Here is a 25,128-nt window from a genome sequence, read left to right as displayed (position 1 = left end):
CAAGCACATTTAAAAATTGTTTTTAAAAACAGAATTACTTTGTTAGTCACAGTGTTGATGGCCAGAGTTGGAGAGGCACTTCCCGAAATAATACACTCCATTCCCAAAGAATCTGAATCTATGCTATATGGAGTTGAGGCCTAAAATACAAGAACAAAACAAATAATTGTTAGCTCATATACCCAGCAACTGTAACATAGTTTGAAGGGATTTCATCAAATTCTCCAACCTCTAGTTCTCTGAAAACACCACAGAATTCAACAACTTTTTTATGTATATGTGCTGGTACTAGAACTCCAACTTGGCCTCACACTCTTTTTGGCTCATGGGTGGGGCACTATCACATAAGCCATGTTAACTGTAATAAGAGTCTTAAGGATTTGTTTGCCAGGACTAGCTTCAAATCATGATCCTCATGTCTGTTTCCTGGGTAGTTAGAATTCTAAGTGTGAACCACATCTGTAATTTTTTCTTTAGGGAAAAAAATGTTTTAGGGATTTTTTTCCTTTAGTGATTAAACTCTTACCTTCAGTTTTTTAATAATCCACATACTTCAAAGGTGTATTATTTTGTTATTTTGTTTTTACAATATTGGTATTTGAGCTCAGGGCCTCATTCTTGCTAGGCAGGTGCTCTGCTGGTAAGCAATACCTCCAGTCCTTTTTTGTCCTGGTTATTTTTGAAATAGGGTCTCAATTCCTGCCCAAGTATAGTCCTGGGCTGTAATCCATCTATTTTAGGCTTCCTGTCATAGCTTGACTAACAAGTATGTGCCATCTCTCAGCTGAGAAGGGTCTCATGAATTTTTCTGCTCAGGATTGGCCTACATTTTGATAGTTTCAACCCCAGCCTTCCAATTAGAGAAGATTACATATATAAGTCACATGTGTGCCTGGCTTAAAAATTGTAAGTGTAGTGGAGACTACTAATGGTCCTCTAACATCTACTCTTCAGTACCATAATTCTATAGTTATCAACTTAAGACCACTCAGATTTATCAGATTCATGTGTAGCTAGCTGTAACTAAAATGTGCCCAACAGGACACGATGTGAATAGGAGTGGTAAGTGAGACTTTTGTAATGCATCTTTGAAAGGAACATGCTGGCCCTGTTATCTCTCCCTTTTACTGTAGGCTGGACTTATTTAACCAAACCCGAGGCTAATACCTTAGAGGGGGGAAAAAAAAACCAAAACAAGATCAGAAAGAATCTGGATGCCTGAATAACCTTGTGATACAGACCTGTATAATATTCCTCTGACCAGATCCATCAGCTTAGACTTTTAAGGAAGAACGAAATCTCTCAGGTTTAAATCTCCCAGTTGATCATACTTTGTGTAAGAACAACTGAATAACATCTCAAATAATACAAGTTCATATGTCATTTAAAAAGCAAACATGGGTATCAAAAACTATATAGATTTTCTTCACTGAAAAATGTGAATATATACGTATATGTGTGTGTATGTATGTATGTATGTATGTATGTATGTATGTATGTATGTATGTATGTATGTATGGTGACAACTCATTCTTCCCTCACCCAAAGGGCATCAAAAGTTCAACTTTAATTTGAGGATTAAAGGCCAAATATAAACAATTTGTGATCAGAATGCCAGTCCACATATATTCCCTCTTTGGCAAAAGGCATTTGTCCCACATAAGACAATAATTAAACAGGTATTTTTTAAAGATCATACTTGGGGCTTGAGATTGCATTTCAATGGAAGAACTTAACAAGCACTGCACAACGCCCTGAGTTCAATAACCCCCCCTCCACACACACACACCATAGTGAATGTGCACAAGCTCAATTTCACTGAGGAACATTTCAGAGATTAATCTATCACAGTTCCTCAGCATAGTTTTATTCTTATCAGGTAAGTTAATCAGCATAAGAGTAAAGAGAAGAAGCATAACTGAAAAGAGGAAAAATTAGAAATTACTTCTACATGTTGGAATCCAGCAACCAGGGACTGGGTACTCATTGAGAATGAGGTGAGAATGAAATAGGGCTCAATATCAGAAGTGGAAGGGCCACAAAGACAACTTGTTCATGCTTCAATTTGGTGCTGACTAGCTTAGCTGCAACTAAGATTATCATCATAATAATTATCATTGTTTGGGCTCAGAAGGTGGCTCAGTGGTAGAGTGCTTGCCTTGCATACATGAGGTCCTGGGTTCAATTCTTCAGCACCACATAAGCAGAAGTGGCACTGTGGCTCAAGTGGTAGAGTGCTAGCCTTGTGCTGAAGAGCTGAGGGACAGCACCCAGGCCCAGGCCCCACGACCAACAAAAATAAAAATAAAAATAAAATAAAAATAATAATTATCATTGTCATCATCCAGGGTTTGAACTCATGATCTTGTACTTATTAGCTAGGTAGGTATTCAAATCATTTGACCCAAGCCCCCAACCCAAGAAGATTACTTTGGAAAGCTACAAATCTCATCTTCCCCTTATTCTATTTAGTCACTGCAATCCAGATTACTGGTTTGCCAATTCTCTTCTACTGACAGAATGGAAAAGCCTGTGTGTGATTTTGTGCAAATTATTCAACCTTTATGCTTGTTTACTCATCTATAGATGATTATGTCACTTCCTTTAGAGATCTGTTAAGACCATTAATGAAATGTCAGGTAAAATACTTAACATTGCCCCTGATACACAAAATAAGTCTTAATTATGATAACCTCTAGAACATATCTGCTATTGATGCCATAATATACAAAAGAATACTCAATATTTAATCACAAAGGAGAAAACTTTGATATGAGGGACTGCATTCCCACATGGTCAGGTTCTTGGCTTCAGTTATTATAGATAGAAAGTTTTGAAAAAAATCTTTTAACTATTTAACTTTTAACTATGTAATACTTTTTTTTTCTTTCAATAGAAAGTAAAAGGTACTTTCTTTAAATATTTTCAGTAGTATGGTGCATTTTTATTTGTAGGAGCACTGATTCTGTTTTTCATTGTTCATAAGTAGACTGATTGGAAAAGTCTAATTAGAAAAAGTTTAAAAGGATAAGGCAGTATGGCAGATGGGAAGCACCTACCATTTTCACTTCATAGATGAGAAGAATCTGGTGACACAAAAGTGTCCACATTCTGAAGAAGGGAGTACAAGAAAGGAAAAAACATAAAGGAGTTTGCAGGGAGCCAGAAAATTAAAGAAAAGCAATCATAGCAGAAGAAAAGCAACAAGGTGTTTGCAGCCAGTTCCTGGCTCTCTTGGCTAGGGAGTGGGGAAATGGAAGATGGCAACACAAGGTAAAATCATACAGTCCCACAGAGAGATTGTCAAGTTCAGTGCAGAAAAGGCACACATAACTTCAAAGCCTTATTCCCAGCACAGGACTTGGGAGGCAGTGACTAACTCACATTCTGTATCTCTTCCCCCCATATTCCCAAAGAGCAAGAGCTGCCATCTTGAATAAGTTTCTCTGGAGCCCAGAAGCAATCATGGCTTAACAACCCACAGAACATTAGACTATATAACTTGGTCATATATTAACAATAAGAGGAGTGTGAGGGAAAGCAGATAGTTCCACAGGGACCAGAAGAAAAGTTTAAGCTGCAAGAGGCTACACTGCAGCTTAGAAGGCAGAGGCTGGAGAAGCCCAGTAGCAGTACTGGAAGACAGGACTGGGAGTTCCCACCAAGACAGATACCACCCAAGAATTGTGGCATCCCAGAAACTCAGTACCCATGTGGGACTTTGTACCAAGCTATAGCAGCTCAAAAATGTCCAAGATCCACAGCACAAAGAGCTATCGAACTGATAAAACATTACATATAATTATGGAGATACACTGACTTGATGTCATGTTGGCTTTCTAGATAGATAACACTTTTGTTCCTGTAGCATATACCCCTAACCCAGTACTTTACCAATGAGTATTTTATGAAAACTAAGTACCTTTTTTTTTTGGCCATTTTGTTTGTCAACACTCAAAAGTGTCAAATTCAGCTAATGAGGGTAAGTATGGTAAAACATGCTTGTAATCCCACAGACCATGAGATTGTGAGACTTATTTCAACAAATAAGGTGTGGTGGTGGTATGGTATGGTGATATATCACTGTAATTCTAGCTACATTTGGGAGGCAACAGGCAAAGGATACAGTTTAAGGCCAGTCTCAGGCAAAAATACAAGGGTTAGGGAAAGAGAGGCAGAGAGCATGGCTCAAGCAGAAGAGTATTTCCATTCAAGCACAAGGCCCTGAGTTCAATCCCCAGTATTGAGTGAAGTGAGGAATCAAAACAATGTCCTTGATTTTGTTTCTTCAAGCTTTCTACCTAAATCTTACTTCTATTCTAAAATATTCAGACCCTAAATTCTTCATTCCAGTTAAAAAGAAATCTCAACTATTATTATCTACCCTACTTTTTACTTGTAAGTCAATCACACTTCTGTTTCTCTCAGTTGAATATCCTTTATCACTTTCTATGAAAAAAGTTACACTATTTTTGTTGTTGTTGTTCTGGACTTGGGAGCTTGAACCTGGCACAGTTCATGAGCTTCTTTGGCTCAACACTAGCTCTCTACCACTTAAGCCACAGCGCCACTTCCAGCCTTTTCTGAGTAGTTTATTGGGGGTAAGAGTCTCATGGCCTTTCCTGCCTGAGCTGGCTTCAAACAGCGATCCTCAGATCTCAGCCTCTTGAGTAGCTGGGATTATAGGCATGAGCCATCAGTACTTGGTAAAAGTTACTTTTATATCGTAATTCATAATTTGCAGAAGCCATCCTAGGCAGGATTATCACTTCTAAATCACTTATTATCACTGCTTGGTCTAACATATTAATTACTTAATACTTCCTATGTCATTTAAAATCACAATTATGTGACTTGATTACTTATGTTCGTATTAAACATTTTACTTCTCTTTTATTCAGCTGTAGATGCTAAATGTTGTGTACCTCACTTATCCACACAAAGTCCAGGTGCTAAATGTTTTAAGAAGCAGTGTCAGTAGGATAAGAACTGAGATTTGTTTTCTTAAACTATTACATACTGAGCATATCACATTGCCTATATCAATTATCACAAACTTTTGTTTGTGTAATGCCAAAAATTGATCTGACTTTTAAATTCTACATACATTCAATTCCCTCTGCAAGTTTTAATAAAGCTGCCTAAGTCATATTGCTCGTATACCTCATTTTGCTCTTATAACCTCATATGTTCATGTAATCACAACCCTGTTCAGGATCTTTGTCTTTAAAGACAGGAAATTTTATACTTTTACCAGGAATAGGCATAGATCAAATTTATTTGGAAAAATATGTACTCAGTTTCCTTCATTTAATTCTATTCTTTCTGCCTAGATTTATTCTGTTATCTATTATAAACACTAATCTATGAAAAACATTAATGCTGTAGATGAAAATATTTCTTCCTACGCCTTGAAGTGGAGATTAATGCAATGAAGGAGACAAATATAAAAACAAAAAATTTCTATAAAATGTGAGAAACTTTATAAAATAACAAAAATTCTATGAGCACAAATGGAAAAGGAAAGAAAAGGTTTCACAAAATGTTAAACACTCAAAATGGGTCTTTAAAAACAGTATATAGAGGGAAAAACTGAGAGAAAGGAATATTCTTATTATCTGACATATAACTACAGCCACTCTGTATATCACCTTTACAATAACAATTTAGAAAAAAAAAAAAAAGAATAACAGTACATAGGATAGTTGTACTCCAATACTGGAATTGTAAAAAGAATGAAAAAACTGAAAAGTTTTTTTTTTTTTGGGTCCGGTCGTGGGGCCTGAACTCTGGGCCTGGGCGCTGTCCCTCAGCTCTTCAGCTCAAGGCTAGTGCTCTACCACTTGAGCCACAGTGCCACTTCCACCTTTTTTTTTTTTTTTTTTTTTTTTTGCTTATGTGGTGCTGAGGAATCAAACCCAGGGCCTTGAGCATGCAAGGCAAGCGCTCTACCACTGAGCCACCTTCCCAGCCCTGAAAAGTTTTTTTGACAGTACCTGAAGTGCTAACTAAAAGTAGGCTACATATATAACTGAAAGTATCCATCACAGTGCTTCTTTCTTTTATCTTTGCAAGTTAATTTTAACCAAGGATTTACAAAGACTTAATCCTAAGAGCAAGAATAACCTCTCTCTCTTTGATTTTGTACACAGAGTGACTATTACTTGGATGTTAGTAGGAAAGAATATTTTGAGGACAAAAATGAAGAAAATTCAGTATAATCTAAAAGTCATCTGCTATGGAAGGTAATGATTGTTACATAAAACTAGTGCCAGGTGAAGAGAAAAGAGTATAAAATAGAAACTCCAGAGACCTAGACATGGATGCAAATCTCAGACAATAGCTGTGTTCTACTTATGACAAGACCATTTACTTAACTCCTACAAGAGTAAGAATAATGAAATAATAGGCCTGAAAGTGCTTTAAAAAATATTAAATACTATATAAATAACATATTACCTTTATTTTGTTTACATCTGCTATTTAGAACTGAACTTTAAAACTGACATGTCTGACATATTCAATCTCCTATACTAAACTTATGATAAAGAGCTTTTACCCGTTCTACAGATCGTGCCCTCTTCTTTGGCCGAGTAGGCAGCGCATCTTCCTTCGGATTGGTGTCTATTGCCCAATAGGACCCCTAAAAGTAAAGATATAAATTATATTAACACTATATTACAATAATCCTACTAGCATTAATGCGATTTTTATAATCCTCTGCTCCAAAAGCAAACTTTTAAACAAGTACAATAGAAAAATAGCATGAAAAGGAACAGTAATTTATAAATTTGTGGGTTATGTTTTTTCTTTTTGTGGGGCTGAACCCAGGGCCTCATACTTGCTAGGCTCTACCTGTGAGTTATGCTCCCCAACGCCTTTATAAAAATTTTATTCTGAGGCTAAATTTCTTAAGCTAGCCCCAAACTTGTGATCATCCTGTCTCAAACACCCAAGTAGCCTGGATTAGAGATATGTACAACTGCATTTAGTGAAACATTACTGTTGATTGAAAAAAAATAAGTTTATATGAGAAACAATCCATTTATAACTAAATTATTAAACCAAAAAAACTCCTAAGTAAGTTCAAGTGGTACTTGAATTCACGGACTTCTTCTATGGGCAAATTAAAAGTGGAAACGATCAATTTAAATATATACTAACTCTTAATTGAATACACATGCTAACTTTATTAGATGACATTCAAATTTTATGTATAAAGATGATATAGTTTGGGCTGGGAAGGTGGCTCAGTGGCTCAGAAAAAGACGGAAGTACTGCTGTACCCCTAGTGGTAGAGTGCTAGTCTTGAGCTGAAGAGCTGAGAGGCAGTGTCCAGGTCCAGAATTCAGTCCCCACAACCAACAAAAATAAATAAATAAATAAATAATTTAAAAAGATTATATAGTTTAATAACTTGGGACTTCAAATCTAAACAGTAAATGAAACAATTTATTAAGATAAACTGCTTGAACACATTTTATATAAGGGCATCTTGAGGAGCAATGAAATAGTCTGCTTAGATTGTCACAATTTATTTTCACTATTCTCTTATGCTTATATTTTCACAGTTTATTTTTATTATTTATTCTCTCTTTAAAAAATTTTTTTGTCAGTCGTGGGACTTGAACTCTTGGCCTGGGCACTGTCCCTCAGCTCTTCAGCTCAAGGCTAGCACTCTACCAGTTGAGCCACAGTGCCACTTCCAGCTTTTTATTTTTATGTGGTTCTGAGGAATTGAACCCAGGACCTCATGCATGCAAGGCAAGCACTCTACCACTGAGCCATCTTCCTAGCTCTACTCTTTATTCTCTTTTTGGTGTAAGTTTTCACATTATTCATTAAATAGTATATATTGAGCACCTAACCATGTTCCAGCCTCTAAGAAATCATGACTCCAAAAACATTTTGAAAAGACCAGATCACATAGCACACACACCTTATACAGGTGAGGACACAACACTCAGAAAGATGAATAGCCAGACCAGAAACCTAGTCGTAATTCTTAGCTTTCTCCCTCTCCACATATACACAGACATACTGGGAGAAGAAGGAAAACCAAGGAGAGAGTAAGAAAGGGAAAGAGGGAAGAGAGAGATTCCAAAAAAATAGGAATATAAGTTACAATCCTAGATTTATAATTAATTGCATTTATAATATTCAAATTTTGTTTTTCTTTCCACTATTTCATTAATCTTCCTAGGCTACTTTTTCATGCAACACTTGACAATGAACAGAAATACAGCTCCATCTATCAATCTTCCATACTTAGGCCTAATGTGAATTGTCAGTTTATCCTTTCTTGAACCTAGCTAGTGTGATTCATGCATCTATATCAGCCCTAGAAGCTGATCATATTGTATGCCCTATTCACTGGACCACTAACAAACCAGTATTCTATCTTCAATTTTTTGGAGGGGGGAGGGTCCGGTCATGGGGCCTGAACTCTGGGCCTGAGCACTGTCCCTCCGCTCTTCAGCTCAAGGCTAGCTCCCTACCACTTGAGCCATAGCACCACTTCCAGCTTTTTTCTTTTTGCTTATGTGGTGCTGAGGAATCGAACTCAGGGCCTCATGCATGCAAGGCAAGCGCTCTACCACTGAGCCACCTTCCCAGCCCCTCTATCTTCAAATTTTACTTCAGATATTATTTGAGGAATCCTCTGATTTTATTGTCATACTGAAGAATTTATCATGCTTCCACATTCCCCTGCAACACTGCTATCTTTTTATAAATTTAGACCCTTTTTATACACTTAGTACTGTTCTGTTTATGAATCTGCATCCCTTTCTAGGCTATGAGTTCTTTAAGGGTAGAACTACCATTACCTATTTCTCTATCCACAGTATCAGGTATAATGTGAAGATGCAAATCAAGTAAATACTTAATAAACATGCTGAAATGGGAAGGAATACAGCATTCAACAAACTGTGCTAGTAATGTTAGTGTATGGGGTCTATGTAGGTGACTCAGCTTACCACTGATTTCATCAACTCACTTTCATACCATTATTTTTAATATGTAAAATTATTTGCTTTTGGAAGATAAATAATTATGAAATATTAATTTTCACAAGTAGTCAGAACTGCTCAAAATAAAGATTTAAAAATCATGATTGGGTGATACCTGTATTTTTAGCCACTCAAGAAGTGGAGGTCAGAAGGATAGCAATTTGAGGCCTGACCCAGGAAAAAATGTGAGCCCCAATCTGAAAGATGATCTAAAGCAAAAAGAGCTAGAGTTATGGCACTAGTGGTAGAGTACTTGCCTCGCAAGTACTAGTCCCTGAGTTCAACACCCTGGTACCAAAAAGTAGATAATAATCATTTTTTTTAGAAAAACTAAATTGGGTCCAATGGACCCTCATAGTACACTGAGGATTAAGAAATATATATTCCATGTTGAAACTGAACTAAATAACTTGGGTGTAGGAATGGAAAAGAAAAATTGGGAGAAAGCAAAGGAAGGAATGGCATTGTCCAAAAAGAAATGCACTCATTACCTGACTTCTGAAAACGTAACCCCTCTGTTCATCACCTTTGCAATAACACTAAAAGAATATATATCCTTTTGAGTATTTGACTTTATAGTGTCTTGTATAGATCTTAACATACTGAATTGACAACTTATGTTTGTAAATCTGATTTCTTTACTAGACCTGATGTTGATGGTAGTGATGTTTCAATCATCCTTGTCTCCAGAGCTAAGCTTTGTACTTACAAAGCTGTAACTCAATCAATGTTTGCTAAATCTAATTCTAATAAGTATCTTAAAGATGTATTAAAAACTCCTTGGGGCTGGGAATGTGGCTCAGTGGTAGAGTGCTTGCCTACCATGTCTGAAGCCCTGGGTTTGATTTCTCAGTACCATGTACACAGAAAAAGCCAGAAGTGGCACTGTGGCTCAAGTGATAGAGTGTTAGCCTTGAGCAAAATAAGCTCAGGGTCAGTGACTAAGCCCTGAGTTCAAGCCCCATGACTGGCAAAAATAAGTAAATAAAAACTCCTAACTTCAATGAACATCTTTAAAACACATTAAAATATTCAGAGCATTCTGAGATATATAAGTAAGTTTATACCCATGAAGGTTAGAATGTGTTTGTGACTTCAATTAAGTATCACTATCCCACAATACTGTGACATTTGTGAAATTTATGTAATCATTTAATCACAATAAAAAATTGCAAAAAAGTAAGCTTATAGCTATTGCAAACTTATTTTGCTATATAGCTATAATTATATAAACATCTGGATAGATAAGAGCTATCACCAGTGTTCTGAAGTAGAATGAATAAAGAATGGAAAGTCCTATCCTGTGTTTATGTAAGCCTAGAAGCTTCCCAAATTTATCTATAGACTTCAATTTGTCTATAGAATTTAATTCCTATCAAATACCTAGTATCATTTTTTCCAACAATTGACAAGGTGAGCTTAAAATATATACATAGCAGCAAGGGACCCACAACATCTTGAAAGAAACAAAGTTGAAGGAACCACACCTCTCAATTTCAAAACTCATTATATACTTGCAGTAATCAAGATAATGTGATACCAACACTGAGACAGGTGACTAGATTAGTGGAACTGACCTCAGAATTTAGAAAAAAAATCCATATTTTATGGCCAGCTGTTTTCCCACAGACTACTAAGATAATTCAAAGAGGGAAAGAACAGACTTTTCCAACAAGAATGTTGGAAACAACCACATGCAAAAAAAAAAATGAAATTAGAACCCCCACAAATTAACATAACTTATAAAACAGTTGATTTAAAATGGATCAAAGACCTAAGAGCTAAGCTGTCAAACTCTTAGAAAAGAGCAATGTGTATCTTTGTGAACCTTGGATTAGGAAATACTCTTGAATGACAAGTAGTCAAAAGAAAACTGAAAATACCAGATTTTAGAGTTTTCTTTTGTTAAACACTACCATGAAAGTGAAAACAAAGTTAATCCACAGAATGAAAGTAAATATTTACAAATTATTTAAGTGAAAAGTATATAACAGCCAGGCATTCGTGGCTTATGCCTAGCTACTCAGGAAGCTGAAATCTAAGGATCACAGTTTAAAGCCAGTCCCAACAGGAAAGTCCCCGAGACATTCTTATCTCCAATTAACCACCAAAAAGTCAGAAGTAGATCTGTGGCTCAACTAGTAGAGTGCTAGCCTTGAGCTGAAGAGCTCAAGGACAGTGCCTAGGCCCAGAGGTCAAGCCCCACGACTGACAAAAAAAACTTTTCTAAAGTAATAGTAACAATGCTTGACAAGAAATGTACTTATTACCTTACTCATGTAACTGCAATCCCTCTGTACAGCATCTTTACAATAAAATAAAATTGAAAACAAAAAACTTTTCCACAATAGTAACTAAAACAATTGATCACAGCAGCTTCTTAAATGATGGCCCAAAGTAGAAATAATCTAAATGTTTATCAACGGAATGAACAGATAAATAATTATAATATGTCTAATACAATAGAATATTATGTCTGATACAATGGAATATCATTTAGTCATTAAAAAAGAATGAAATATCATTATATGCTATAATATGTATGGCCTTGAAAGCCTATGCTAAATGACAGCCCAACACAAAAGACCATATACTCTATTATTTTGTATGAAATATCAGAAAAGGCAAATACATAAAGACAAAAAATAAATTAACAGTTGCCAGCAGCTTGAGGTAAGGGAGAAAATGAGTAACTGTAAATGGATATGCCTTTCTTTCTTGGGTAATGAAATGAAAATGTCCCAGAATTAGATAGCGCCAATGGTTATGCAACTTCATAAATTATATACTAAACTACTGAATCATATTTTTAATAAAACTAAATTTTATTGAGATGGGTTTCTAAATGAAGTTAAATCTAAATATAATATATCTAAATAAAATATATAATCTTAAAAATGAAATCAAGGACCCTTAATCAAATACATGTTAGTTATACAACTCAGCTACCTGTCACAAAGTTACCTGTCACAAAGCAAAGTCAGTAGTATTGCCCAAACAAATTCAAACTTCCTGATTTCTAGTTGATTTCTTCCTTTAGACAATGTCAGTTTTTGGTAACAGGTCTAAAATAGCATTTTAATATCACACAAAGTCAAATAATTCCCTAAACAATAAGAACTTCAAAAATTCTCCCAAATTCTGAGTAAATGAGCCAGGAACCAGTGGCTCACGCCTGTAATCCTAGGTTCTTAGGAGGCTGAGATCTGAGGATCCTATTTGGAAACCAAAGTCTGTGAAATGCTTATCTCCCATTAACTCCTCTTCTGGAGATTAGTTGGAAATGATATCATAATCCAAATTACTCACCATTAAAATGATTTTATTTTCAAAATTTTCTTGCTTGTAATTACTTTTTTCCTCATTTAAAAATCTAGGAACTTTGGAAAGTAAGCAAATATAATCATTATATTCAATGCATATTATATAAAAATTAAGCTATATAACTTGAGGATAGGGATGGGAGGTAGAGAAATGGAAGAAAATGATAGAAAGAGTAACATTGATCAAGATGTATTATACTCATAGCCTGACTTATGGAATTGTAAACTACTTAACAATAAAATTTTTTAAAATATCCAGGATCTCAGAAAGAGCAGTAATAATATAAGGAATCAGACAAAAGACTGAATTAGGTTCATGAAGGTACTAAACACTACAAAGGTCCTATATAGATCATGATAGTACTAATATCTTCTTACAATAAAAACTCACAGGGACCAGGCTTCTTCTGAGAATGTCTCATGTCTACATTGTATAGTACAACACAAACACCAAGCACTAAACTTTAATGCTACAGTACAGTAGCTGGTTGATTCCATCTCATCAACATCTATGAACACATACAAAAATAACCAGAACCAAATAGAATTTCTAAAATTAAAGTAACTAATGACTGAAATAAAAGTTCACTAAATTTACGTAACAACTGGATGGAGTCAGAGTCACATAGGTAAAAAATGAGCCGATCTGAGAAATAAAAAGAAAAAAAATGAATAAAATTTAAGGGACTTGTAAAACAGTGTCAAACAGTTTATATACTGGATACTTTTGGAAAGGAAGAAATGGAGTCAATTTTTTAAAGAAATAATAACTAGAGCTGAGGGATAGAGCCCAAGCCCAGAGTTCAAGCCCCACGACCGACAAAAAAAAAAAAAAAGAATGAATAACTAAAAACATACATTTGGATTAAGAACTTCTGATTCTAGAAGATTAATAAAAACAGAAGTAGAATAAATATGAAGTACACTGAAATACATCACAGTTCAACTGCTTAGATCCAAAGATACAGAAAATAAATCCCAAGGCATTTAAAAGGACAATAGAGCAAGCATATTACATACAGGAGAAAAATATAAAGGGCAGCAGAATTTTTATAAGCCCAAGGAAAACAAAACACCTTCAATGTTCTCAGAAGTAGAAACATCCTACAAATCCAGGATTCAATATACAAAAAAAAAACAAAAAAAAAAAAACAACTATGAGAGTACAATAAGGGCCTTTGCAGATAAACAAGCAAAAATCTGATTCCTGCAGACATGCACTAAAAGAATAAATGTCAAAAGCCCACGAATTGTTAGGGAGAAGGGAAAAGATACCAGATGAAAACTTTGACAAGAAAAATATACCAGGAAGCAGCCTGTGGCTCAAGTGGTAGAGCACTCGCCTTAAGCTGAAGAACGCAGGGACAGCACCCAAGCCCAGAGGTTCAAGCCCTATACCTGACCAAATAAATAAAAATAATTATATATATATATATATATATATATATATATATATATATATATATATACACACACACACCAGAAAAGATAAAAAAAAACTTTCATTCAAATAACTTCCTTAAAAGATAACTTTTTAAAGGCTAGGCACTGGTGGCTCAAACCTGTAATCCTAGCTACTCAAGAGGCTGAGGTCTGAGGATTGCAATTCAAAGCCAGCCAGGGCAGGAAAGGCTGTAAGACTTCAATACTCAGGAAAAAAAAAAAAGAGTGGAGCTGTGTCTCAAAGTGGTAGAACACTAGCCTTGAGCAAAAGAACCCCAAGGACAGCATAAAGGTCCTGAGTTAAGCCCCTCGACGGACACAAGAAAAAAAATAACGCTTTAAACAAAAATTCTAAGGTAGGAATTATGACCTAAGTAGAAGCACAAGATATGACAACAGCAAAAAAGAAAAGTAGTGAAAACATAAAATTATGTCATTGTAACAGATGGCAAGAAGTAGATAACGGCCAGGCAATGGTGGCTCATACCTATATCCTAACTATTCAGAGAACTTGGGATCTGAGGATTATGGTTCAAAGCCAGCTATGGCAAGAAACTCCAAGAGACCTCTCCAGTAAATCACCAAAAAAGTCAAAAGTAGAGCTGTAGTTTAGTAGAATGCTAGCCTTGAGCAAAAGAAGCTCAGAGACAGTACCTAAGCCCTGAGTCCTAGCCCCAGTATCAGCAAAACAAAACAAAACAAAACACACACACACAAAAAAAATTTTTTTAAGGAAGCAGATGGTAGTAGATGGTCATGGTATAAAGTGGAAGAGAGCATGTTTCCTCCAAGTAATCTATAATCAGTTAATAATATATTTTGTTATGTTCTAGAATAACTCCTTTAAAAATAAAAAATAAAAAGTTACTAGTGGAAATAAAATAGAGCAATATAAACTATTTGATTAACCCAAAAGGTTGCAAAAATAAAGAAACATAAAAACAAAAGGAAGTAATGATACCAAAATATTAAATATAAAATCTAAGCACTCTAATTATAAAGCAGATTCATAAGTAATTTAAAAAGCATGAGCCACCTGGGCACTGATGGCTCATGCCTATACCCAAGCTACTCAGGAGGCTGAAATCTGAAGAGCGCAGTTCAAAGCCAACCCAGTTCAAAGCCAGCCCAGTTCAAAGCCAGCCCAGGCAGGAAAGTGCCTAAGACTCTTATCTCCAATTAACCACCAGAAAACCAGAACTGGCACGGTAGCTCAAAGTAAGAGAGTACTTGCCTTGAGCACAAAAGCTCAGGGATAGCACCCAGGCCTGTAGTTCAAACCCTACAACCACCACCAACAACAAAAAAGGAAGAACCAATTGCTACTTACTCTTTACAAAATACAAGGGCTTTAATATACCAAAAGCAAAGCAAAATACAAGAAAAAGATACAGAGTAGCATAAAGTTGGGGTGAAAAATGATTATCAAAATAGGCTCCAAGTCAGAACATTTTAAGAAATCAAAGAGCTGAATCATGGGTATAGTTTAGTAACAGTGTCTAGCTTTCTCAGACCTTGTATTTGATCAAATAGCACTACAAAGGTAGGGGGACATTTCATATGGATTAAGATATTCAACAGGACGAATGTACATAAATATTAATGTGAAATGAACCATGGCCTAAATGTAAAACACAAAACATACAGAAGAAAACAGGAGAAATCTTTATGGCACTAACTGATGTTCTAGACACTGACAAAAGGTACTAAGTGGTAAATTAAATGGGCAAATTATATTTTATTAAAATTTACAATTTTTACTCTTTAAATTTCTATGAAAACACAAAAAGGCTGACTCAGCACGACAAAATATTTTTCACAGCACAAATCTAAGAAAAATACCATTTTAAAATATCATTTTTGGGTTTTTTTTGGTCAGTTATGGGGCCTGGGCACTGCACCTCAGCTCTTCAACTCAAGACTAGCACTCTACCATTTGAGCCAGCGTGCCACTTCCAGCTTTTTCTGCTTATGTGGTACTGAGGAATCGAACCCAGGGCCTTATGCATGCAAGGCAAGCACTCTACCACTGAGCCACCTTCCCAGCCCCTAATATCATTTTTTAATGAAAAACTTAAACTTTAAAAAAGATGAAATACAAATGGCTACTAATCACAGAAAAAGATGCTCAAAGAAGATTTAAGTTAAAACTATGAGGAGATATTACTTTACAGCCAGCTAAAGTTAAAGGATAGATAATTCCACACTGCTGGCCAGGATGTTGAACAACTGGAACTCTCATGCGTTTCTCTTGAGAATGCAAAATAGCAAGTACTTTGGAAAAAAGAATGCAGTCTCTTACAGTCTTTTACCCTCTGACCCGGTAATTCTATTCACTGTTCAAGAAAACACAAAGTATTCTTGCTATCTTTTAGAATGATGCTGAAAATAGCAATGTTGAAAAATATTATGATATGATTAAGTATAATTAAACTTAAGAGGCTAATATTAATTTCATACTCCTGAGGGAGAGAAGCTCCTACCATAAATGGCTAGCCATTCTAAATGGCTAAATCTATGAATTTTATGTTTTAACTAACCCCACTGCCAATTATATGCTAATTGCTTTTCTTTAGATCTCAATGCACACCTATCTCAAAAGTTTCCTTAATTTTCATGCCTTTAATCCATGTCTTAAATCTTTTCTCTACCAGTTTATATTTGGCAATCCATTTTCAACAATTTTGCCTTGCTTTCTTTCCCAATACTGTATAATGCTATTGCTATGTGAATGCATCATATGTAAACTAACAATACTTTTCAGTTTGGATTATACTTATTGTCCAACAATACTTAAGAATAACATCATCTGCTGTGATCTAGGCTCAGGACAGCTACTATCTTAGTTGAGGGACTGAAAAGTCACCACCACCCAGAGTCTGGGAAGCCATGCATTTCACAGTGAGTGAACACAGTGAGAGAACACCTTAATACAAAGAAGTGACTTGAGCAGAGAGGATTGCAGATGTGTACCACTACAACCAGAAATTTTTCATTGGAAGGAAAAGCTAGCCACATAAAATGAACTCATCAATCACTTCAGCCAATCACCTCAGTACTAAAATACATGTTCAAAGGCTCTGGAGTGGTAGAGGGTTGCCCCTGAACCTGGATTCTGGACACATTAAACATCATTTGGATGTGGCTGATTAGTTGACTGCTCCCCTAACAGATTTGTTTTTAGCCTTCTGCCAGTTACCATTCTTTTTATGCCGGTGTAGATTCCATATACTCCTGGACAGCAGCAACATAGGTTTCTCTGGTATTTCCATTCTTTTCATGATTGTGTTTCTGAACCTTCTGAGATTACTAGCCAAAATGTGTGGAACATGTGCTGCGCTATGCATGGTCTAAGTGTGCAACTTGGCCAATACTCATAGAGAGGAGCCCTGGACCTATAATGTTCCTGAATCCTCCAGTCCCAGAGCAACTGGAAGATAAGGATATATGTATCTCAAGGCCATTATGAACCTCAATGGATCCCTAATCACAATACAAATGTCAGCGAATATGGTCAGAACAAAAGAGCTACATTTCTGCATGGAGTGAAGATCTAAAGACACTGGATATGGGCAGATAGCTATGGTTTCTTGGTGCCACTCCTGAAGGTGCAGTTGAAGCCTAGTGGAAACTCTGGTAACCTCAGTTGTGTGATGGAAAGTGACCTGTAAAACTGAATCCATCCAGCAAGAGGAGATCTCACCCTTCCCCCAACCAAACTAGACAGGGTTATACAAGGCTGGGGCTGCAGGAGTAGCTCTCCTGCATTCTACCTCAATCACAAGATCTGGCCCCTATTTTTCATGTTTCCCTGACCAATGGGATATAAGAATTGAGGCCATGCCCACATTCTATGCCAAGTAGCACTTGTTGTATTCCCTCTGTTGGCTTACTTCACTACCAGCAGTTGAGGGAGGTATAGGTACTAAATGGTGAGTGAAAGAATCGAGGTGATTTTGTAGATACAGCAGAAAGTAGATACAGTTGGGGTGATTGTGAGATTCAGAGAAGCTGGGAATGTGCAACCCCCGGCAGCCTACTTTACCTGTCCCAGTGCTGAGATGTCTGAGCAAACACGATGAAAAAAAAATTAGCTTCAGGAAAGAACTACTACAAGAATATCAGCAGAGAAATTGTCCTAATAGACCTGCAGAATCCAAGAAAAAGAAGAAAACTAAAAAGGGAGGTAACCCTAAGACAAATACTACTAAGGACTATAATTCAATTGAGGGTGTAGCCAAAGATCACACTGACCCTCAGCCTCTCCCATCTTTGGCCTCAGTCAGAGCTGCCAAGGTCAAGAGTGGCGCATGTCCCAGTAACACTGAAGATCTGGAAAGGTCCTACTAACACCTGGTGCTTGCCCTAGACTCCAGCAGAATATGAAACCTGCTCTGCAATGAGACAGAACAACTGAAGCAGGAATAGACAGACCTAAAGGACCAACGGGGCAAAGAAAATGAGAAGCTAGCCTGTGTGCAGGAAGCACTGAAAAAAAGAGCTGGAGCTCCATAAACTATCAATATAGTGTTGGTTTCAGAAAAATTCAATTTAGTATCTGCCCTGGCCCACATGCAGCAGGTGGCCAAAGAAAGAGAACTGCCTGCAGGCTTCACAGCACCATGTCACAGAGTTGTAGATGACATTGTCAGCAGTCTCCACCACACAGAATGAAATCAAGAATAATCTAGAGCTCATTAAAGACCTGAATAATGTGAAGTGGAAGCTCCACAAAAAGACCAGAAGCTGTAATGACCAGGAGGAAGAGAACACCAAGCTACAGGAGAGGCTGGAGTGCTCCTGACACAGAAGGCTGACATGGAGATCAAACTTCACCAGTTACAACAAGCACTAGAGGAGTGGGCAGAGTTGGAAAGACAAATAGACAATATGAAAGAGTTGGTGACATGAAAGTTGGAGGGAGACAACTTTGCGGAGGACCGAGGGGGAAGAGTTCCATGTGGAAGAAGGTCCAGCAGCTCTTACAGCAGATAAGCCAATTGAGAGAGGCAAAAGAGCAAGAGGTGAGGCAGGTGTTGGATCTAGAGACCAACCTTGGGGGAACTAAGAAAACAAGCTGGCAGAGCTGCTGCCCCTACAGCCTTCCATCTCAGGCTGAGCAGCAGCTGCAGGCCCAGGCCCACCAGATGAGCTAAAAAAACATGGAGGAACAACTTCACATCCAGAAGCAGGAAAACCAGAGCCTTAATCTCCAGAACCTGGAGCAACAGGAGCATCTGTGGGTACTGGAGAAGTCTGAGGAACAGGATCAGTATGCTGAGAAACAACACAAGCTCCTTGAGACAATGGAGAGGAAACGTTGAGATGCACACTCATGCACAACCAAGGGCTGAAAGATCAGATGGCCCAGCTGCAGGATGCTTTCATGGGCTAAACAGTGGGAAGGAAACGCTTGATAGCATCCTGCACTCAGAGCAGGAGGTGAAGAAATATCTGCAGGAGAAGCTGGACCAGCTAGAGAAGTCAGAAGAATGGAAAGAGATGGCTGAGTTAAGGAGCCAAGTGGCTCAGGATCTGCAGAAGCTTAGAGCCACTGTGAACAGCACAGGGCCTCCAATCAGCAGCTCTCAGGGAAGGAGGCCTACAGCAGCACTTGCTGAGGCAGACCCAGCTGTTGGAACAACTGAAGCAGGAGCTGGTGCAGAGCAAGTTGGGGCACCACACCAGACACAATTAAGTGCCTAGAAGCAAGTAAGATATCAGAACAAGCTGCTCAGTTTCCTGGCTTTTCCTAGGGAAGATGAAGTAGTGAGCAAAGAAAAAAAGGATGAGGAGGCAACACCACTTGATATGACTATCCTAAAGGATGTAGACAACCCACAAACCATGTGGGATTTTTACCTTCAAGCATGATCAGTTGCTGAAACAAAGGTGAAACTCTGCCAGGGACCAGTGGCTCCTACCTATAATCCTAGCTATTCAGGGGGCTGAGATCTGAGGATCACAGTTCAAAGCCAGCCCAGGCAGGAAAGTCTGTTAGACTCTTATCTCGTTAACCACCAGAAAACCGGAAGTGGCACTGGGGCTCAAGTGGTAGAGCGCTAGGCTTGAGCTGAAGAGCTGAGGACAAGCACCCAGCGACAGAATTCAAGCCCCATGACTGATGAAAAAAAAAAAAAAGGTGAAACAGCTGGCAGCTGCAGGAGCACCAGTACTACCAGCACTACAAGGCCCACTACCAGTACCTGGCCAACCTGGAAGCCCAATAACATATAAAGCTGGAGCACTAGGCCTTCTTCCCCAACAACTAGAACAATGGCACAGCTGGGAACAGGAAGCAGGAATATACATGTGCCCAAGAAGCTGAAAACCTGTTTTATTCTCAACTTGCCCCTACAAGGTGGACTACCATAATCAAGTAGATGAACTCCAACATCGATGAAGCTGCCAAACCACATCACTGCCATTGAAGAGACCACAGTTTTCTATAAAGAACAGATGGAAGTGCTGGCTGAGCTGTATCAGAAAGATAAGTGTGTTAATTGGCTGTCTCAGGAGAAGAGGAATAAGAAGAAAGACCTGAAGTAGCTGCTATTGCACCTTGCAGGTTGAAGGCAGTGCCTGGACAACCACCCAGACCCCTGCTGCTGAGGCTCCCTCAGATCTGTCAGGCCCCACAAAGACGGAAGTTGAGAAGCAGCAAGGTTTTGAAAAGGTACAACTTGAAGACAATGTGAAACCTGCCCAAGGAAAGGCTGGCATGCCTTGCCCCCTGAAGAACCTTGTCATAGAGCAGATCATGCTGTTGCTGTCAGGGATCCAGTACCATCAAGAGATTGCAGGCTTGGGCAGTGAGCCCTCTTTCCCTTTCTTCTACAGACTGATGCATATGATGAGTTTGAGATAATAGCTATCTAAAGACATGGCGCCCACTGCCTAGTGAAGCGGGCTCCTCACCTTTTGCATGTGCATGGCAGTTGGGGTGGCATTCTTTCAGGTCTTGTTATAATGGGTGATGGGAAAGGGCAACTGTAGGCCAGACAGGACAGGGGCCGCTGATAGGTGGTTGCCAAGGAAGGGGTCCACATGATGATTATTACAAAAAATAAATTCTTTACAAAGGAAGATGGGGAGTGATGGCATTTGTACTAGTGATGTTATTTTATGTTACTTCCATGTTAGCAAACTCATTATATTATTTTCTGATATAATTTCATGCTTAGTTATGGAGTAGTTTTCATAATCTTTATTGAGTTTTTAAAGAAAAAATATATATTATTTCCTCAACTGACTTATTTAACATTATGTTGGTGCATTCAATGATTTTTTTTAATCGCTCACTGTAACAGCAACTCTGAATTTTCTCATTTGTATTTTAATAAACTACAATAGTAGTGCACTGAAGTGAAAACAGTACAAACTGTGAAAAACAAGAAAAGGTTATTGAACCTAACAGCTTGGAAAGAAGAAATAATACTGATAGAACAAATGGAGGTGTTGTGTAGTGGAAAAATATTCACTAAAGAAGCACAGAAATGTAATTCAGGATAATAGACAATTATACAACATCTATAATGAGAATATCCAGCATTTCAATTTTTCACTTGTGAATTTTTCGAGTGACAAATGTCGTATACTGTTCATTGAATCTAATAAAATATTCAATCTTTTTAGTCTCACAGATTTTCCTGCCTGGACTGGCTTTGAAGTGTGATCCTCATATCTCACCCTCCTGAGTAGCTAGGATTATAGGCATAAGCCACCACTGCCTAGCTCCTGGTCTTATATTTTGAGAATTCATGGGTAATAGATAGTCAGAAACAATAAATTCTTGAGAGCCAAGAAATTCAACTTCATATATAATTAGATTGTATAATTTTATACAAGTATTGTTTGAAAAAAACTATAGTAGAGGAATGTTTAATCTTTTAAACTATAGGCAATAAACATAGGCAACTGATGCTACAATAAACATAATAGTAAATATTAAAATGTTTGCAAAAGTTATCTAGAGGAATGGGAAGAAATTGCCTTCTGGAATACTGGGTACAGAGCTCAAGCCAGCAAGTGGATATTAAAAGTTAGATTCTGGTGCCAATTTTTTACAATTCTGTCTTCATACTATTGAACCTTGAAAGCTATAGCTTCCTTGAATGAGGTAATTGCCTTTTTAGCTTATGCTTTAGAATCTATGCTGTTATTTTTGACTGATAAATGATAAAAGGAACTTTCAGTGGGGAAAAAAAAAGATCATCTTTCATTCTCAGAAGTTTCTACTTAGACCAGCAAGTTAAACAGCCATTCTACTAAGACTACTAAAATAAACTACTAATGATCAAACATAGTAGGCACTCAAAGGCAGACTGGCTAGCAAATTGACTCAACATACAATTACTCCAATACCAGGTCAACATCCCTGAAACAACCTTTTTGGGCAAATGTGGTTATATGTGGTTGGTTTTGTTTTTTTTCTGTCACTTTTTAAATCACTGACAGTTGGTTTAACTAACTATTACTAGAGAAAGCTAAAGAATTTATTCCTCATCAGAGAGTTTAAAATATATAAAACATTGATTATAATAAGTGATTTCTCTAAATGTTAAGGCTATCCCCTACATTATTAGTTATTTCTTAATTTTAAGTCATCAATGTTTAATCCTTTTAAAAACTGTTTTGAACTTGTAGAGATTTTACCGTATCACAATGAATTGCCAAGGCACACAGGTCATCATGTTTAATATAGAGTCTATACAAAAAAATTAGCTTACAATGACTATTTTAGTGTTATATCTCAATGTTTGTCAATTATATGCTATAAGCTTAAAGAACTTGATGTAAAATGAATTTATGACTAACAATTACCCACCTATCTTCAAATGGTTATTCAACAATTTGAATAAAGCCAGATGATAGGATCATGCAGTAAAATAAAACAAGTTGCAAATACTCATAACACAGATGAGTCTCAAGTGCATGACACTAAAAAAGGCACTCCAAAAAGAACACTTATACCAGGTGCTAAAGGCTCACACTGGTAATACTAGCTACTTGGGTGGCTGAGACTGGGAAAAACGAGGATGCAGCCTAGCCAGGGGACAGAAAAGTTCACCACATGCCTTCTCAACCCTCAGCCAGATATGGTAGCATTCACTTGTCATTCTATGAGAGAGGCTGACATTAGAAGAATGTGATTCTAGGCCAGCCCAAGCAGAATAGTCTACAAGGCACTACTCCAACAGAAACAAGCTAGAAGCTGGGCTTGGTGGTGGTATGCCTGTTATCCCAACTATAACAAGAAGCCTAAAATAATCAGATTGTGGTCCAGGTGCATGCCTAGATAGGAAGCAAGACTATCTCAATAATGACCATCAAAAAAAAAGGGCTGGGGGGCTGGGGGTTTAGCCCAGCGGAAGGGTGCCCACCCAGCGGGCGCAAGCCCTGGGTTTGGTCCTCAGCCCTGGGGGGAAAAAAAAAGGGCTGGAAGTGTGGCTCAGCACTAGGGCACCTGTATGGTTTTGGGGTATGTGTGTGTATGTGTGCATGTAAGACAAAATTCGAACAGAAAACAGATGAGTACTTTCCAAAGCTTGAGGAAAGGGAGGGAGCTGACTACAGAGGATATTATAGAATATACATGTATATCTTGATTATAGTGGTGCTTACATTCTGTGAATTTTACCTTATAATTTTTATGTTAATTTTAGGGTTAAATATTATATTAAAACTGAGGTTTCAACTTGGAAAAGAAAAAGATCAATAAAATGTTCTCTTACTTACACTGCATATATAAATAAAAGGCAACTGAAATTAAACTGTTCTGACCACTGGTGTATCAGAAGCCTGGCTGGCACTTCTTTTTGTCTCTACAGTGCTACCTCTCTGAAATCTATTCTGATCTCTAACTCAGTCTTTCAAATCTGAATACACAGGAGAGCTTCCAACCAGGCCAGACTAGACAAAAATTCAATACCTTATTCAAAAAAATAACTAAAAGTTGGGCACAGGTAGCTCATGTCTATAATCCTAGCTACTCAGAAGGCTGAGATCTGAGGATCATGGTTTGAAGCCAGCCCATCAGAAAAGTCCATAAAATTCTTACCTATAATTAAACACCAAAAAGCTAGAAATGGAGCTGTGGCTCAAATGATAAACTGCTAGCCTAAACAAGAAGCTCAGGGACAGTACCCAGGCCCTGGTGCAGTGCCAGCACAAAACAAAACAAACCCTAAAGCCAAAAGGGCTAAGGAGTGCGGCTGAGTGTTAGAACACTGCCTAGCAAATCAAAGGCCCTGAGTCCAAATCTCAGTGCCAACTCACTCTCTCTCTCTCTCTCTCTCTCTCTCTCTCTCTCTCTCTCTCTCTCTCTCTCTCTCTCTCTCTCTCTCTGTATGTATATACATGTGTATTATACTATACATATATATAATTATAAATGTATAAAACTATATAGTTTGTGTATTGTGTATTATATCAAAAAGCCACACAAAAATACAGAAAATAACTTGTGAAAGCTAAAAGACAGAACTAAAAAGTAGAGATATCTGGAAAGTAGCTCAAATACATAATGTTGTTCTATGCATTACAGGATGCATAAAACCCTAGATTCAATCCTCAGTATGGCCAAAAAAAGAAAAAGAAAACACAAAGACTTCAGATCTACAGAAGGAAGAAGGGAGTTTTAATCAATGAAAATATAAGAGATCTTGCAGATGACAAAAATATGTCATTTATTTGTGTTTCTTTTAGAAGTCAAACAGCAATTTAGCTGCAGAAAATGAGTTTCAAGAACAGAGGAAAGTGGATTCTAGGCCATCAAGATATGGAGCAACATCTCAAATATGAAGGGCTTTTATGGCAAAGTTTTCTTACATAAAGAATCAAGTATGGAAAAAAATAGCCATATAAAAACAACTGTAATTCTAGAACACAGTTCAACTTCAGATTGATCTTTACACCTCTTGGACAACACATCAGCAGGAATCTCTGCCATGAAGAAGATGCTATATTGAGTTAATTCTATCTCCTGAACTTGCGCAAAGGACATGGCTAGCAAACCCTAATGGGTTAAAGTCCACCCCACACCCAAATTCAAAATCTACTCCCACCCCACCTTGGCTCAATGGTTTTCTCCCACTGTGGTGAGGGTGGTTTTGGAAAAGCTCCTCAAATTGCCAGGAAACACTGTAATACAAAAAGAAAAAACAAATCATAAGTACCAAAACTTAACTAACATTTTGGCCTTCCTTTTGAGGAAGATTGGCATAATGGAAAAAATCACTAGTCAGCATTCATTTTAGGACACCTGTTATATTTCCACCTGGAAGGCAGGTGGAGGAACACAGAAGGCACATACTGCTTTCACTAAGCTGGCAGAATGGAAATGACAAACT

The 25,128-nt window shown here is 37.4% G+C and overlaps 1 protein-coding gene across 5 annotated transcripts in view; it reads right to left on the bottom strand.

Moving 5' to 3' along the window:
* Positions 1 to 25,128, bottom strand: part of Foxj3 (forkhead box J3) — a 100,508-nt gene that overhangs the window by 32,871 nt on the left and 42,509 nt on the right. For 4 of the 5 annotated variants that reach the window (XM_070017182.1, XM_070017180.1, XM_070017184.1 and 1 more), the window contains exons 5-6: positions 6,560 to 6,643; positions 39 to 140 (exon numbers count right to left, since the gene is read on the bottom strand). In XM_070017182.1, coding sequence (XP_069873283.1) covers positions 39 to 140; positions 6,560 to 6,643 — 186 coding nt within the window. The remainder of the gene's footprint in view (positions 1 to 38; positions 141 to 6,559; positions 6,644 to 25,128) is intronic. The other variant, XM_070017183.1, reaches the window with a different exon arrangement.

Source organism: Dipodomys merriami, unplaced genomic scaffold (assembly GCF_024711535.1).
Source record: "Dipodomys merriami isolate MVZ:Mamm:240054 unplaced genomic scaffold, mDipMer1.0.p SCAF_121, whole genome shotgun sequence".
NCBI lineage: Eukaryota > Metazoa > Chordata > Mammalia > Rodentia > Heteromyidae > Dipodomys > Dipodomys merriami.
The sequence above is the reverse complement of the archived record's forward strand: the minus strand, read 5'-3'. Positions and strand labels throughout refer to the sequence as shown.